Genomic DNA, 18,577 nt, shown 5'->3' on the forward strand with positions numbered 1-18,577 from the left:
GTAGGTACTTTGTATTAATCTTAATAACCAAATAATGTACTTATAAGGTTTTCATAACTTATTGCAATTGTTTAATCGGTTGCCGTCTAAGGTTCGTAACATTAGCGTGATTGATCAGTAAAAAAGGGCATTAAAGACACACATCAGAATGGGCCCATTAGACTAAAATTGGGCTAGCTGATGGCGACGTGTATCTCGTTCGTATATAATAATAATAATAATAATAATAAAGCCTTTAATCAGATAGAAAATAATTACATTATTTTAAACTTAAACTTAACACTAGTGAGTCGGTGACACCGACAACCCATCTGTTTGCCCAACTTTGGCAAAGGCCTCCTCCATTTCTCTCCACTCTGCTCTGTTCTGAGCTTTCCTGGTCCAAATTTTCCCAGTTACGGATTTTATTTCGTCTTCCCACCTTCGAAACTGTCTACCTCGTTTTCTTTTATTATTTCTTGGGTACCAATATATGATCTTTTTGTTCCACTTTTCTATACCTCTTATTACGTGACCAGCCCATTTCCATTTCAATCTTCGTATCCTCGTTGTGACGTCTTCAATCTTCGTGTGGTTTCGTATGATTTTATTATTGATTCTGTCGGACTTCCTGATATTTAGCATGCTTCTTTCCATCGCCGTCTGGCATGTCTTCAATTGCCTGGTTTGCATTTTAGTGAGTGCCCAAGTTTGGCAGCCGTATGTTAATACCGGAAGTATGCAAGTGTTATACAGCTTTGATTTGACATTTATTTTTATTTCTGTGTTTTTCATGATTTCGCTAAGCCCCCAGTAACATTTCCACGCTTTCCCAATTCTTGTATCAATTTCCTTCGACATTATACCAGTGGTTGAGATCTGTTGGCCCAGGTATGTGTACTCTTTCACATAATCAATTGACTCTCCATTTACTATAATAATATCTTCTGATGCATTCGTCATGGCTTTAGTTTTTGAGGTGTTCATTGTTAGCCCTACCTTGCGGCTTTTCCTCTCCAGGTCTGTAATCATAATTCTTAGATGCTCTTTGTTTGTAGCAAATAGTATGATGTCATCGGCGAATCGTAGGTGTGTTAGTTGTTCCCCGTTTATGTTTAGTCCGTACCCATCCCATTTTAATTCTCTGAAGATGTCTTCTAGTACAGCTGTGAATAATTTAGGTGATAGGGGGTCTCCTTGACGTACACCTCTATTTATTTTGATTTCTTTTCCTACTTTTTCTAGTTTTATTCTAGCGGTACTATTCGTGTATATATTTTTTAATATTCTGATGTACTTTGGGTCGACTCCTTGATTTTTGAGGCAGTGCCAGATATTTTCGTGCTCTATTGAGTCGAATGCCTTGTTGTAGTCTATGAAGCAACAATAGAACGGCACATTGAATTCTTTGGTTTTCTCAAATATTTGTCTTACCGTAAGTATATGGTCTAATGTTGAATATCCCGCCCTGAAACCAGCCTGCTCTATAGGTTGATTTTCGTCCAGATTTCTGGTTATTCGCCGCAAAATTACTTTCGCAAAGACTTTATAGATGTTTGACATTAAGCTTATCGGCCTATAATTGTTCATGTCACTCCTGTCACCTTTTTTGTGGAGGAGGATGATCGTTGACGTGGTCCACTGTAACGGAATTTGTTCAGTGCTCAGTATATCGTTAAAGATGTATTTTAGTAGTGGTGATATCTCTTTTTTGCAGACTTGAAGCATATCATTATTGATCCCGTCAGGGCCGGAAGCTTTATCCTTCTTCTGGGATTCAATTGCTTTGTTTATTTCTGCTTCTATTATATGAGGAACATTATCGTTGCTAGTTAAGTCTATATTGTAAGTATGATATTTGCTGGAGTAAAGGTTCTCATAGAATTTTGTGGCTATTGATAAAATATCCGATCTGATAGTCCTTGTCTTGCAAAATTGGTCTTTCATATTAGGTATCCACTTTGTATTGTCAGATAAGAGCTTAAGAGCCTTTTTTATGCCACCCGTCTTGATAATATGTTTTTCAAAAGTGTCACGTCTAAGACGTTCTCTGTCTCTTCTCATTTGGCTCTTAATTTCTTTGCTAGTTTTTCCTATTTGTTCTCTGATAGATTTTGTTTTGTAAGTCATTTTAATTAATTTTGATCTTTTTTCTATGAGGTCTTTTGCTTTAGCTGATATGTGGCCATTGTCCTGTGATTTGGTTTTAGACGTGGTTTTCGATCTTGCTGTTAGTATCTCGAGTATTATGTTGTATTTCTCTTGAGTTTTTAGGTGCTCGAGCGATGATTCCTGCACGGACTTGAGGTTTTCTTTTATGTTGGCAATACTAGTGTTGGTGCACATTGTGGATGTTTTAATTTTGAAGGGTCGACATAACTTCAAACTAAATGATGCGTTTAAACACGCTCTAAGCATTCTATGGTTACTGTTGAAGTTAAGGGTAGAGATGGTGCCACAGTCGTCGATTGATTTGGGTCTGTTCGTTAAAAAGTAGTCTATTTCATTTTTGTATCGACCATCTGGTGATATCCATGTCCATCTTCTGGAAGCTCTTTTTTTGAATACACTATTCATTATTTTCATATTATTTTCAAATGCCATTTCCATCATCTTTTGCCCGTTTCGTGTTCGTTTTCCAGTACTGTAAGGACCTAGTACGACATCTTCACCGTTTCTTGGGGTTCCAACACGTGCATTGAAATCGCCCATTATAATGCAGTCGTTCGTATATACTTAATATTAAATTTCTCATGTAAATAAAAAATAATTTTTGTAATGAGAAATAAAGTTCTTTAAACATTAAACATTATTTAACATAAACAACTTTATACGGTTTTGTAAAAACCTTTAGTTATTTATCATAATCTAAAGATAAATGTGAATGATTGAAAAAAAACACGTGTGTGTACTTATATACACGCGTTAGAAGTTATACTTCTTTGGCGTAACAAGATAAAAATATTTTCAAAAATTTTATTCTACGTTTGTAGAAAAAACGACACTATCAATAGAAAAAACTAAAATGACGACTATAGCTAACTTCAGGGTGTTGGTTTTTGGTGACGGTGTGCGCGCGCATCGTAAAAATTTACTTTCATCATTTTTCCCTAACGCGCCAAAAGAAGTATAACTTCAAAAAATATGTTTAGAGAAAACTTATGTAATGTACATACATTAAAAGACATTTGGTTAGTACATAAAGGCTTTTATTATGGTAGGGGAGCCCAAGAGGGGATTTCGGGATTTACTAAAGCGCGGCAGATTAAAATATAGGGGGATACCTTGTACCCGGTTAAGTACCTCCACAAAATATGAGGCCCATATATAAGGCCGCACGTGAAGGAGACAGGATCAGTTTAGTAAAAAAAATTGACCATCAGTAATTCCCGAGCGCGTCAGATTAAGGTAGGGTGAGTTAATTACATCCTAAAAAGTGTATATTCCACTAATCTGACAATTTGAGAGTGACGGAAAAAAAGGGGAGGGCAACAAAGTTGTAAAAAAAAACGTCATCTCGACATTCTCGAGCGTAGCTAATTTTTTTTTTATTTTGAAGGAAATAATTCAAGAATAATGAAAAATATATAATCTGACGATTTCCGCAAGCCGAAATAACAAAAATTCGTCGATAAAGTTAAATGCGTGCAGCTGCGTGATGCCTACATTTCCTTAAACCGATCGGAATCTACTAAACGGCGTTCTAAATATTTCCCTCAAAATTACATTTCCTGTGAATTTGAACCGATTCGGACCGATAGATTTTGAGAAATTTTGAAAAATCTTAAAAAAATAAGAAATATTTTTTTTAAAGTGGTTTCTTTATCGATCAAGTTCAAAAACTAATCCGCCTTTGAGCTTGAAAAACCACGTCGATCGCCACCAAGCTGGTCAAAAGCGGTTGATTCGTTCGAGAGATATCGTACACGAAAGAAACCCGAAAAAGTGTTTTTTCGGGATTACTCCGAAATTTGTGGTTCGATCAATTAAAATTGCAAAATTACTTATGAGGATGATAAAACTGCGTCGAATGCCGCCAACCGCGTGAAAATTGCTTGATCCATTCAAAAGTTATTGCGGTTTGAAAATTCCAAAAATAGTGTTCTATGAAACTTCTATCAGACTTTCGAGCTGGGAGAGCTCAAATGCATAGAAATGTTATTTCTTTGAACTCAGCGAGCTCAAAATATCAATTTTAAGCGCCCAGGAATGGAATTAGCGGGAAGTTGCAGGGATGGCCCTTTAGGTGAACCGTTTTTCTATTCTTTTTTTGTCAGATCAGGCGAATCCCTCTAGATAATCGTCAGATTATGAAACAGTACGTTTAGAACATAAAGATGAACCACATATATCTTAATCTGACGCGCTTGAGTATTTCAAAATTGCGATTTTTTTTTGCAAATTAAGAAAATGGCTGTGGGTTTGCGTCCCATCGAAATCGTCAGATTAGTGAATGAGAGCTTTTTTTTGGTGCACTTAACACTCCCTTAGAAAATCTGACGCGCTCGATAATTATTTTTTTTTTAATTTTCAACCCTTAAATACAACCACCCGCATCATGCAAACGATCAGATTAACATACGTACATTATTAAAACTACGTAGGGCATAGATGCTATCAATATCTGACGCGCTCGAGGATGTCCATGCAACAGTTTTTTTTACATATTTAACTATCTATAGCCGCTTCCCCCACCGATGAAAAGGAATTTATCATATAACATTTTTTTCTTCTTTTTATCTAAGCTTTGCATCCCAATAGGTCTCTACGACGCTCGAGTAAATCCCCATTTAGCATCGTGGGCTCCCCTACCATTATTATTAAAGAAACTGCATTCATCAATGTTAGAACAAATTTTATATCTGAGATGTACAAGGTCGTCTTATCAAAGATCAACGGCAAACCTTATTATCATAATTTGCAATTCATTCAATAAATTCTTATCTCAACAATTCTAGGCCAATCGTGATCGCATTATTCTTCATCCGGCTGTGCTCCTCTAGTACCACTTTTTAAATGTATGTCACTCCTCAGTCTTTAGCTAAAAAGTGCTTGTCAATTGTCAAAGGTTTGTTTCAAGGTTTTATATTTGGAAATCTTTTGTTGTCCGTTTTTGTAATTTCCGACCTAGATAATCTTGAAGGATATTTGCCAATTTAGTTGGAAGGAGTTGTACGTCAACGATAAGGCTTTTACGATGTTTTTCAGCTATGTTAATCCACTAAAATTTTATTTATTTACACTTCTTTCCATGAAATACACTACAATTTAAATAATTAAATAATAAGGCAACGGGCTATTATTGCTTTCAAAGTAGAGTAAAAAATCATTTAATCACATAGGTAACATAATGTACACGTTTGACTTGTCAGTAAAGAAATACTGTATATTAATGCTTCTAATTTTACATTTACTGCCAGTTCTCGAGCGGCGAGTGAAACAAAAAAAAATAAGGTGAGCGCAAGAAGTGCAAAACTACTGTTTTAGTTATTTTTTATTATTATTTATTAACATAATATATAGTTAAATGGAAAGGAAAACAGAAAATCGGAAAACCATGACATATGCCGTAAGATTTCCTGCTTCAAGAGTTTTATGAACAGGATTGACTTGTTATTTTATATAAGCTATGTACATATATCTTACACCGTATATAGATATATCTTTCGATTACACACATACAAAACAAGGCACTATTAAAAGAGATAAGAAGAATCTATTTCTTGGTGTCATTGACACTGCGTACATAAACCTGCATGTAGGTGGTCTGCCCGACCTGAAATTCTGGAACTATTTCAAATATTTGCTTCACGCACGCGCACAATACTCTACCAACTTGTACCTTATTCCCATCTCACAAGATACATTATTCGCTATCTTTATATTGGGAGAGCCCCAGCTCATCGCGCATGCGTGCACCATCTTACCCGGAAGTTTTTCCACGCACAAATTGCGCTCGAAGCCTTCTATAAATAAGGTTTCTTTCGAAATTTATTCGCGGAACAATGTCGGTGTTTGATCAGCTGTCCCAGTTGATAATTCAGTTAACACAATGCACTGTCTGCCGGCTTACTGGAGCCTGGTTTTTTATCTAAATTAATAAGTCCCCAGTCGCCGGTAGTGAATAAAATGTGTCTATTTCGTGTTTGTTTTGAGGTTATGTGACGTTGTCAGAGCAACTGCTTTATAGGCCCATAGGAACTATGTGTATGAGAGATGCAGTATTGCATTTTAATGCTATAATTGGTGTAGGGTACGGGAAATCGATCGAGTGTTTAATTGAATGTGATTAATTCTTTCCGGGTTTTACGTTGCGTTTCAGTAAAGCAGTGAAATTTATACGTGGTAATGTGTAAGTGAAATAGCACACTTGAATGGGTATGTTTATAATACAAAAAATACGGTAAATAAATACAGACAAAGATATAATAAAATATCGTGCATGGGAAGTAAATAGTTTCCAATTCTTTGCATGTCATTAAAGCCTACATTTAAATTATTATTCGATATATTTTTACTCAACAAAGACATTTGACTATCGCTCAGATGGTCTAATTCATAAATATTGATATAACACTTATTACTAAGGAAACACAAAATAATAATAATAAAAAAGGATTGCAAAAGAACAAGGTACGTTTTAAGTGTGTAATGCGTGTGTGTTGTGGTTGTAACTAGTCCTGGCTCAGCATTTTGCTGAGGAGCAGACTGTTCCACAGCGCTAGTTATTCTGCCAGAGACCACAACACACATTAATTCGTTTTAATGTGTGTCAGGGATATGATTCCTATTAAAAAATATCTATGTACAATGCGAGATTATTAAGACAAATTATCAGCTAACAGGCCTAAACATACAGCTTGCCTTAGTATGAGCAGCGTAAGCATAGCGGTTATGCGTTCAAATTACCTTAATATCGTCAGATTGTTGTCTGTGCACCATGGTGACGGTAAGTGGTGTAAGCATGTCACCAGCGTGTCATAGATACAACTTCCATATAAGGAAATATTATCAATGAAACAGACACAGAAATGTACCCCGTACCCTATTGGAGTTCACCTGTAATGTAGCAAATTGTATCGCTGCACAAATCAACTTTGAACTTATCGACAAATCAAGCTTCTAAATTTAAATTCCTCGTAATTTGAAGTGTATCTGGATGACATCATCTAAATACAACCTAATCTATTCCAGCTAACTATCCTAATCTATTATTACAGCAATAATAATTATAATCTATAGACTAACATACATACTTCCTTCTGTTATCTAAAATATGTTATATTTTTTTGCAAATATTATTTTAAGAACTAATATATAACATAAAATATGTCCGGCACGGTCTGGATTACAAAAGCATTGCCACACCCGACATTCCACACGAACGTGTCTAGTACGTAATATTTATAAATTACGTATATATTTATTTTTTTACTCGCCTTTTGCTGCAAGTAGACAATAGCACGCACATATACAAAATATTTCGTCATGATCGTAGAACAATGTCGGATTTGGGAAAAAATCCAAAATCCCCTTTTTATCATATTTGGATACTACATTGACTAAATATTACGGCTACATTAAAAAATCCATGTGTTTTGAATTTTAAATTAATCAGTCAGTAGTGACGTGACGGATTTGATAGAAACGTGATTTTTCTAGGCAATCTTTCTTTTTTTATTTCAAAACAAACTCTTTTGTTTGCTTGTATGCCAATATTTCATAATAACAGAATATGAATTAAAAAAGTTATGACAACTAACATGATTATATTATTTTGAAATGCCCTGTAAAGTTTACCATTTGACAGATCCGTCACTATTTTACGACTATGACGATTTAACACTCAACCATTTGTATTTAAAATTTATGTTTTTTAATCATTTACTTTATTATCCTTTAACTATACTACTCGACCATGAGTCAATCATCTTCATTGCTCCATTGCCAATGATTTATTATCTTAGTGCAACCGCGTATTGTATTACTAAATATATATTGCATGTAGACTTACGACGATAGTTCAGTATAATTCTTATTTAAAAGTCAGTTGTCAGTCGCAAAAACACTAAGTAAATTAATAGAAGTTGTATCGCGTAACCTTTTGCTGGCCTTGCGAGTACTAGGATAATAGCAACCCTTCCCAAAAGACCCCACCTTTATTACCTAAGACCACGTAAGAAAGTAATTGTTTTCACGAGAATTAAAATGGGTAGGACAGGAAAATCTAGAACATGGTTTTTGGGGTGAACACATAGATTTTAGTCAAAGGTTATTGCTATCTATGTTGTATATATATAGAAGAGAGTGTACCAATTCTTAAAAGGCCGGCAACGCACTTGCGAGCCCTCTGGCATTGAGAGTGTCCATGGGCAGTGGATAAAGCATGTCACTTAACATCAGATGAGCCTCCTGCCCGTTTGCCCCCTGTTCTATAAAAAAAAAATACTAAGATATAAAATTCTCGTGTCACAATGTACGTTCCCATACTCCTCCAAAACGGCTCAACCGATTTTGGTTGGTACAACTACTATTCTATATTATTTACATTCTATTTGAAATTGCTTGATTAAATATTGCTAAAGGTACATCACGGTCGTGTATGTTCATTATAAATCAAATAGAAGCAGCGCATGACATCATTGTATTGTCCGAGGACGAGTATATGACTATAAATATTATGATTTATTTATGAAAAACCATAACTTCACGTCTAACATAGTCTATGGTAGTGGTATTATAAACTATTGTTTAGTTTATAAGCAACTAGTTTATAAGCTGATCCGTACCAGCTTTGTGTGTAGATCTTTTGAGGAATTATAGCGTGACACCATCATCGGTATTACAAATACCTAATTTACTATAAATATAGCTGTTGTAATAAAACGAAATGCTTTGAACAGTGTACCTATAATAACATTAACTCATCTATGCTTTACTTATGATTCTGCAAGATTACACCTAAGCCCAAAAGGGAAGGGAGGGGGCCCAAAAAGTGTCATGGCCGCCAGCTATTTCCTTCAATTAAAATATATATATATAGTATAGCATTTTTATATAGAAGTAAATGAATGATCTATATACTATGAATTTAAAAAGTATATAACGGTTTCAACGCATTATGTTTCTCTGTGAAAAAATCTAATTATTCGGCCTTAGAAAAAGTAAAAAAAAAATACTTTTCACTCGTGAATCCTCTAAATTTTGATTGACCAGTGAAATCTCAAATATTGATAATTGTTAACAATGTTTCGCAATACAATTTCACCGAGTTTCACTTGTATTTTGGATATGAGTGCCTTGTACGATCGTCACGCATTGATTCGCCGTCGGCGATGACTATGCATCAGGAATACTGATCGGGTGTCTTACGTTCGGTCGTAATGACGTAATGGTCACGGTCATGTTATGGTCAAGAGAGGGTAAATTATCATAAACTTTATTATTAGTATGTTAAATGTGTGCTGTCCTACACCTGTATACCCTGATGATAAAATCAGTTTGTACCCTTATGGAACTGATGATTAAATGTGGCCTAGATATAGTAAGATACGACAGATGCATCATATCTTGATCACACACAGTTTTGCCCCTAAAATCATAGGTTTTATTAAGAAACATAAAAAAACATTTCAGTTCAGCAACTAGGCAAAACATTACTCGTTGGGCCTATTAAAGGAATTTATTTTTATTATGATGAGACAAAGTTTCTACGAGTGTGAGAAGATTTCTATAATCTACAAAGTATATCTAAGTTAAAAATTTAAAAAAAACTATTCCTTTGTTTATTGTCTTGTGTACGTAAAAGAGTATTCTTCAATTGTAAAATAAAAATGTATACTTTACACATTTGCTTACGTTACGCTTTTATTATCTTGGTCGCTTATTAAATAAAATTCTAACATAAGTGTTGAAATCATTAAAAAAAATTAAACGTTCCATCATACACTCTTTGTTCAACTTTTCTCTAAGAATCTTCGCACGAACTTTCGCAGTCGTGAGAATTTCGATTTAGCATCTCTCTCTAACAGTTGATGTTGAAATGAGATACGCTATTCGTGATTTATCTTTAAAGTAATCAGCTGTTATGGTTGTCGAAAATTCAGTGTAAAAGTTATATCCGTTTTGATTAAGAGATACGGAACTAACAAGAACTTTCAACTCATTTTAACACATATTTGCATTTGCTATATTATAACGTACAATAAACGCAAAAGAGGAAGACAATTAGGAAGGTGGTTAGATCAGATTAAGGTACCAGCAGGTAGAATATGGCACAGCGTAAACAGGAATTTGTAAGAGACCTTTGCCAAAATGAGATGATAGAAATACGTTTATAAATGTGTTTAAGTGTGTAGCATATTTTTATTTATATTTGCTATTCAATCACTGGAATTTGACTTGCCATTCCTATACCTACTAAAGAATATATAGCCCTGAAGGATATGATGAAAAATTCAGGAAAACATCCTCTCTCGGCTTCGCACAGCTGGGATAAAGTAGCATTCCATGGTGAAAGAATTTTTGAAGTCCATCCACCAGAATTTAAGTTTCATTAAATCATATTTTCTCTTTATAGTACAAAAAAAAATTAATACAATTAATTAAAATGCGCTTAACACGTTAATAAAGGTGTACTTTCTCGTTTCGAAATCATAATTTGTTTTCTCTTAAAAACGAGGCATAATGACTACTTATTGTGTTAATTTGAGCTGTTAGCATAATTTTAAAGAACCATTATGATAATCGTATTAAGAAAAGTCTAGAATATTTTAGTTTAATAATTATAAATGTTTAATTCAGGTGTGTTAAGTATCAGGGATTTAGAACCTGTTATTAACCCGATAGGTATATATAGTATATATCCTTGTACAAGGTATATTTTTTTAGGTTTATTTTATTTATAAAGTTTGGTAAAGGTTATACGTTTATATATAATACCTATTAATCTATTATAAGAATAGTATTTATTTCCAACACACAAATATACAGTATTTACAATTTTCTTAACCTACATAGTAATAATAATAATTAAAAATTAATAAATAGAAAGAGAACAAATGGATATCGACACAATGATTTATAATAATTCAAAATTATTTATCTATATAAATTAATATATTGATTACAATAGTGTTATTTGTAACAGTGTAATTCATTAATTCATCATTTGTTAGCAATATGATGATGGCATTATACTGAAATAAAATTACGGCTTCTTTCATCTCATTTATTATTTGATTTTTAATTAGGTGGGCCAAAAAATTCGTAAGCTAACATAGAAAAACCTTTTTTTATATAGAATTTGATTTGAAAACAGTACAACGATTATAGCGGTCACACAATTTTTCGATACCATATTTATAGGTACGATTTGTCTTTCGCCGCAAGATAGGCTTCTGTTTCGGCGATTACCTCTTCATCAGCGCAAAATTTCTATTCAGCGAGAATTCTCTTGAGGAACAAGAAAAAGTACTATAAATAGCTAACAACTATTAAAAGGGATTAACACAGAATGAAAGTACTCAAGTTACATAAACATTAAAGGGAAAACGTATTCATTTTAATTTTTAAACGAGCTAATTACGTTCACCTAAATAAATAACTTTAAATGTCGTAAGTTCAATTATGAAATTATTACACGTACAATCAGCAAATTAGCTGAAAAAATTAATATCATATAAAAAATTAATTCTATTTATCTGAGTTTCATTTTTCACAAAATAGACATGATTGCTATATATAGATCAATTTTTGGTGGAATATATTTAAATCATATTTATTCGTCGACAAAACAACTAATTGATTTTTTACTCAGCTAGGGGTATTAAAATTATTTTTCTTGCTGACAGTACCGATTTTATTGACTCAAAGACCTGAATTTAACATCTTTGCAAACCACTTGCGAATTATATTGCGCGTAAGTTCAAGGCGATTGCGAAAAATATCAAGTGATTATGACGGACAAATTACAAATATGTATGTTAAAACTTTTCATAAGTATAATTTTATAATGAAACATTAATTTTATACATAGGTACTGGTACTAAAGTTCTGAATTGTAGGTGTGAAAAACAAAATGTTAATTTTTATTTATTTATATATTTATGTCCATGTTACATGCTTAAAAGATACAAGAAAATATGACGTCACAAATTTTACACACACACATCCATCAAATTTCGAACTAGCAAGGAAAAATTAATTACAAGCAAACATTAATAAAGTAAAATTAAATAGAAATCGCTATTTGACGAAATGCACCTAATAAAAAATAAATCAGTGGCACTAAAACTTTTTTCGGTCTGGGCCTCAGATTTCTGTATCTGTTTCATGATCATTTGTCAACTAATAAGCTAACTAGCTAAGCAACTAATAAAGCAAACTAAAAAGCAAGTAGGTGATCACTGATCAGCCTTCTGTGCCTGACACACGCCGTCGACTTTTGGGTCTAAGGCAAGCCGGTTTCCTCACGATGTATTCTTTCACCGTTAGAGCGAATGTTAAATGCGCACATAGAAAGGAAGTCCATTGGTGCACAGCCGGGGATCGAACCTTCTACCTCAGGGATGAGAGTCGCACGCTGAAGCCACTTGGAACACTGCTCCATTTTATAATATTATGCCTATTTTATAATAGTAACAAATAATTTTATATAATAGCAAATAGCTACCCCGCGAACTTCATTTCGCCTTGATGTGATTTTACTTAGCCTACCTTTTTAGGACCTACATACCATATATATACATATGGAACATCTTGCTATGTCTCCCCATAGAGACTGTTCGCTTTTCCAGATAAAAACAGTTTTTTAGGCTTTTCCGCACAATTTATCATATTATTTTCTCTTCAAAAAACCTATTCAATTATATTTAATGTATTTGTATATTCCGTTTGTAAGGCACAGTTTGACCCACGAACTAACAGTATTTCCCAATACACGTGTTCAAATGTTTTACTGCAGTGCAACCGTTATACGGCATTTAACATAAATTTACAAGCTAACTACTTGGTGTCACTTTGTACATACAAATTTTCTACAAAGTAACTTCTAACATGAGATGTTAGAAACGTAAACTCTGCTAACGATTTCTAGTTTATTTCAAGCTTCAATGCCAGATAAATAGTTTATTATATTGTATATATTTGTATGTACTACCTAATGCTAAAAGGATTTCTTGGAAGAGTCCAAGGAATTCCAGATTTTTCTATTTGCTTTCTTCTTTATTTGGCCCATCACGACTTCTTCTATCCATTGTAATTTAGCACAATTGTTGGTGCATTATATTTTTTTTATTAACACTAATTACTACTTATTATGCATGCCATTCTGTATGTCCTTTAATATACGCAGGAGGCAGAAAAATCAATAATAACTTATATACAAGTAGGTGATTAAAATCTATATCATTTATAATTAATACCTAAATAATCTATGTACTATTCAGCTGTTCATTTTTGTAAACAGTATCTCTTATCTGTGAAACTGTTTTAGGATACTTCCAATATTCTAACTTCATATACTTTATTGGCCTTGTTTCTATTATAGTGATGTATTAGTTTGTTTCCTAATAAATAATAAATGGACATATATACTGAAGTTGAAAGAATTATTGTTTCCTGGATTTCAAATAAACCAACAGGTTTACTCAACCGCAAAAATGATAATTTAACTAATAAAATCTCTTGTAAAGGATACTTTAAGATAGATTTTTATTCGCTTCCTACAAAACAGTAAAACATTAACGTCAAAACAAACAAAAGTCGACTTGTTTTTGTCCGATTCGTTGCGACTTTAATTCGTGTTCGGCAAAACGGTTTTTAAACGTTGTTCGTAATTTTCTTAATTGTTTATTTCTATTAACAGTCACTGCCGGATTACATCAGAAAGTAGACAATTTGTTACGGTCGCAGTAGGTACCTTAACTTTTTGTTAATATCTACACATTTTCTACTGTTTACGGAAGATGGCTATATTTCATGTATCATCTGTAAATAAATTGTGTATTGTTTACACTGAGGCCGTGTCTAAGCTGTAATAGATGTCATGTAAATCTATATTTTATCGAAAATGAGTTTTTTTCCTTCAGTAATTGTGTTCTAGATAAATAAAAACGTTTTTATTGTCTACTAACTCTTCGGGCTTTCGGTAACCCCGATTTTCAATGCAGTTTTACCCTGCAGGTTTTTAGTATCGTTGATAACAGTTGCTCTTACAACGTTACAAGAATGCCAGTGCTCAATATTATTTGGCGTTTTACCTTGAGAATATACAATGCATAATTAAACACATTTTATATGTATTTATTAGGTAAAACTAATGCATATAAAATAAATCCTTCGTTGCCATGGTATGGCATGGTATCCAGAAATATAATTAATACCTAGTGACAATACCAAGTCAAGAATGGACAGCCAAGAATCCAGAAGTTCTCGGGCCAGCGATTCCCCTGGAGACACTATGAATGATGTGTATGCAGCCTGGCGTAAGTCATTTAGGTTTAAAGCTGTAACTTCACTCAAACTATAATATACAGTATAGTAATTTAATCGTTATAATGTTCAAACATCAACAAAAAATACACAATTTGATGTAGTTAGACTCTACAAATTTAATTATTTCTTAAGTTTCTTATATTTTATGCAATAACTTTAAATCATAATAATTATGATTGTAAAAGTAAAAATATGATTTTTACATCTCTTAATTCTATTCTATTGTAAACTATTAATTTTGGTATAACAGAATGTTCATTATAAATAAATCCAAATATTAAAATATATACCACAATATAAGAAAGATTTTAGTAAGTCATTTCAAAAGTGCACTCTAAACTTAATCGTATTAAATCTTGGTACCTACTACAAAAGATATTCCGACTTCAATGTCGAAATATACAATAGGTACCTATAATGACGCGGTCTAGTCTCAACTTTATCATGAGAGATATCTATATCTAAAAACTACATAGAAATTGCAAACAAAAACATATGAAAAACTGCTATCACTACTGTATGTTACTGGTAAATAAAGCTAGTCACAAGTCGACTATTGCAGTAATTACTTTGCAAATTTACCCAGCTAGTATAAATCTCTTGACCTTCACGTGCGGCCAAACGCAAATGTCTCATTTGATACAAGGCTGGTATTTAAGGACTTATGCAAAATAAGATTTACGTAACTGTTAACCATTTTCTGTTCCACGTTCGTATAATGAATATTACAAACAAATTAGTTCGTGAAAATTATTTCAATGGTATAATCCGGCGGCTTCAGTATATATTTTGGAAATAAATAGACCCTGTAGGTCATGGATAATGTAGCATTCTAATATGGTGAAAGAATTTTTGACGATGTATAGTCACAGTCTGTATATGAGTGGAACTTTTTAATGAGGAAGGAAAGTAACATATATTTAATAAAATAATTAATTGTTATTTTAATAAGAAATATAACAGCATTAGACCGGCTGAAAATGGAAAAATATAGGTAGGATAGGTAAAAACAAAATAAAAAAATGTTTTCAAAGCAACAGTAGTGTGGAGTAATAGTTATACATTTATTTACTAAAACATGCTTTTGTAATAATTTAATATTATTTTATTTTACTATTGTGTTGGTTGTGTTTCTCTTAGTTTCACCGTTACAATCCAAGAGAAACAATGTCTATTTAAAGCTAAATGAAAATGGATATTTACTATATTGCTCTAGAAAGTAATTACATATAACAGTCGTGACAATATGTGATTGTCAATCTCATGATGACAAGAAATGTTTATTTCTTAGTCACAAATCAAAACCACTCGCAAAATACTTCAACTTTTATTGGGCTTTTTGTGTAGGACCTGAATAGGTGGTAAACTGTTTACTAAGGGTCAAGGATTTATTAAATTATATTTTCGATAGCATGATGATTTGGTGTTAAAAATACCTACGAACCATACCCCTATAGGATTTGTCTACCACTCCAGTGACAGACGCTAGACGTTCGTTCATTCCGTTAGCGTTAGACCAATCACATACAAACGAAAAGCGCCGTCGTCTTTTGCTTCACAATTTCATCTTCTTTACAATTTCTTCATGAGTAAATAGACTGGTTTATGTATGAGGTAATTAATGTAAAGGAAGTAAGACCGAACAGAATTATAAGCGAACGTAAAGATGCAGTCGGAAGCTAAATTAACAAAGAATTTCTTTGGGGCCGGCGTAATTGACGTTCACGGACCATTAATGTATTGGCTATAAATTGAGTGTGTGAACGTTTCTAAATGTACCGGTAGTTGGATAATGATTCCAATCGCCGGAATCTATCAAACGGACTTGTAACGGGTATTGCTTGTAGATGCAACGGTCTTGTAAAATTAAGAAGAATTTACGATTTTGTATTATGTAATTTCTTTGACAGCTTTGAGTTTAACATACTGATTTATGTAAAATCAGTATTTTATTTTTATAATATATAATATTTGTTAAATTTTTGTAGAAATATAGCAATAAATAAAGACAACTCTTTATTATACATAATAAAAAAGGATATTTAGGTAAAAAAAAGTGCACTAGCCCCCACACTAGGATTCCCAGTATCGCTGAGTACTTGTCTATAATTTCTACATAACACTTACATTTTATAATTAAACTATTGTGTGTATAATTTCAACATAGGACAGGTTGAGAAGTTGTTGTTAAATATTGTTAGTGAACGTATGAAGTTTTAAATTGTTAGTTAAAATAAACGATTATTAAACTTTAATATCTTAAGGGGAAAACAAATATACACAATACGTGTTTATTTTTTTTTTTAAATACGTCAAATGTTATCACTGCATACAAAAGTATACTAACAAGCATAAAACAAAATACAATATGTAAAAAAGCTACATTTTGGAGATATTATATAAAATACCTAATAAATGTCGGGGCAAACAAAAACTTGGAAATTACGAACATCAAATCCAAGACAATGAAAAACAGGTGTTTAGAAGAATGTATGGCGTCGTCCTTGTCGTCTTGAAATTACTAGTCATTAATAAAATGCTATTTTTGGACATAAGCACGATTCATCACACCACATAATATATATATATGTAGTGTGGACTCAGTTACCGCACTTAGACGCCCATTTAGTCCGTTGTGAGGCTAATTAAGCCCGCCTAGTCCTTCTAGAAGTTCAGAAGTTTTATTATCTGAAACATTCATAATCATTAGACATAGACATGTTGTATATGCCTCATAAACGGTGTTGGTTAGTATACAATATAGTCGCAATTTTGTTATATGAAAGTAATGTTAGACATTTTCCATCGCATTGATTGATGATTTAGCTAAATGTGTATGTTGATGGAAAATTACAGTATAATTTCACCTTCCTCTGGATTTGTTATTAGCTATTAAGAATACAGCTACCACATACAATGTTAGCTATGTTTGAAAGTAGGTTAGTATAATAAAATATAAAATACACAGCATGCCTTGATATTTTAGCTCATTGTTTTTGTTAAATAACGAATGGTTTAATCGTACTTTAACTAAGGTTTTATAAGGAACTTTAACGGCACAAGTACCTGAATTTAAATTTTCCAGTTAAACCAGCAAGTATTTAAACTATTACTTTATAGCGTAGTTAGTAATATTACCTCTAGTTCTGTGCCTCTTTTCCGAAGAAATAAAAAAACCAGTCATACAGAAACTACCCCTTATGCTAGTTTTAAACTTGTCGACTTATTTCTGAACTTATTATTTTCAGATGAAATGCTAGAAAGCGAGGGGGCAGGGTTGGCAGCAAGGGTAGCGGAACTAGAAGTCCGATGTTCTCGGCAAGCTGAGGAGCTCCTGTGTCTTCGTTCAACCCTAGCCGATGCCCTTAGAAGATTAAATGTTCTAGAAGGCCGAACGCCAGCCACTACAACTTCAACACAGAGAAATGGTGCTTACACAGGTAAATTACAGGAGAACTGATAAAAAGATGAATTTAAATCTCCTTCTACTGTCATTGAACTTCTGGTTTAAGCAAGAAGCGAAAAATTTACATATTTAGACATAGACATAAACATAACATTTATTACTAACAAATACATACACACATAATATCAATAATCAAAGAAAAAAAGATTCAAAATTAAAAAATATAATGAGAGATATAAAAAAAAAACTTTTTCCTTTCGGTTCGTTTCAAGTGTGTAATGCGCGTGTGCTGTGGTTGTAATTGGCCCTGGCTCAGCATTATGCTGACGAGCAGACTGTTCCACAGCGCTGGTCATTCTGCCAGAAACCACCGCACCTAGTTAGCGCCTCAGTCGCAAAAAATAAAGAAAAAGAATGTAATAATACTTAGTAGAAAAAAATAATAATATTAGTAAACGTTAGCAGTGTAAGTAATGAACTCTTGTGTAAAGGTGTATAATAAATACAATAAAATTAAAAGTTATTCACAGAGGTTTTTTATGGAAAGCAAATTGAGTTATGGTAAATGCAACACGGGTGTATTATGAAAGATTTTTAACTTTCTACATGCAGACATTACTAACTATATATGTACTTACTATTCCTGTTATGAGTATATAGCATAGAAGACAGGCACTTACCAGATGACGGATCTTA

General features: G+C 32.8%; 1 protein-coding gene across 4 annotated transcripts in view; it reads left to right on the forward strand.

Annotated features, from left to right (window-relative positions):
* The window catches only part of LOC125060405 (echinoderm microtubule-associated protein-like 2), a 62,990-nt gene that overhangs the window by 15,220 nt on the left and 29,193 nt on the right, over positions 1-18,577 (forward strand). Inside the window, exons 1-2 of one of the 4 annotated variants that reach the window (XM_047665295.1) lie at positions 6,339-6,357; positions 17,724-17,915. In XM_047665295.1, coding sequence (XP_047521251.1) covers positions 6,354-6,357; positions 17,724-17,915 — 196 coding nt within the window. In that variant the 5' untranslated portion in view covers positions 6,339-6,353. Of the gene's footprint in view, positions 1-6,338; positions 6,358-14,362; positions 14,466-17,723; positions 17,916-18,577 lie in introns of those variants that run through there. The other 3 variants (XM_047665296.1, XM_047665293.1, XM_047665294.1) reach the window with 3 other exon arrangements.

The sequence above is a fragment of the Pieris napi genome, chromosome 21, assembly GCF_905475465.1.
Source record: "Pieris napi chromosome 21, ilPieNapi1.2, whole genome shotgun sequence".
In the NCBI taxonomy this organism is placed as follows: domain Eukaryota; kingdom Metazoa; phylum Arthropoda; class Insecta; order Lepidoptera; family Pieridae; genus Pieris; species Pieris napi.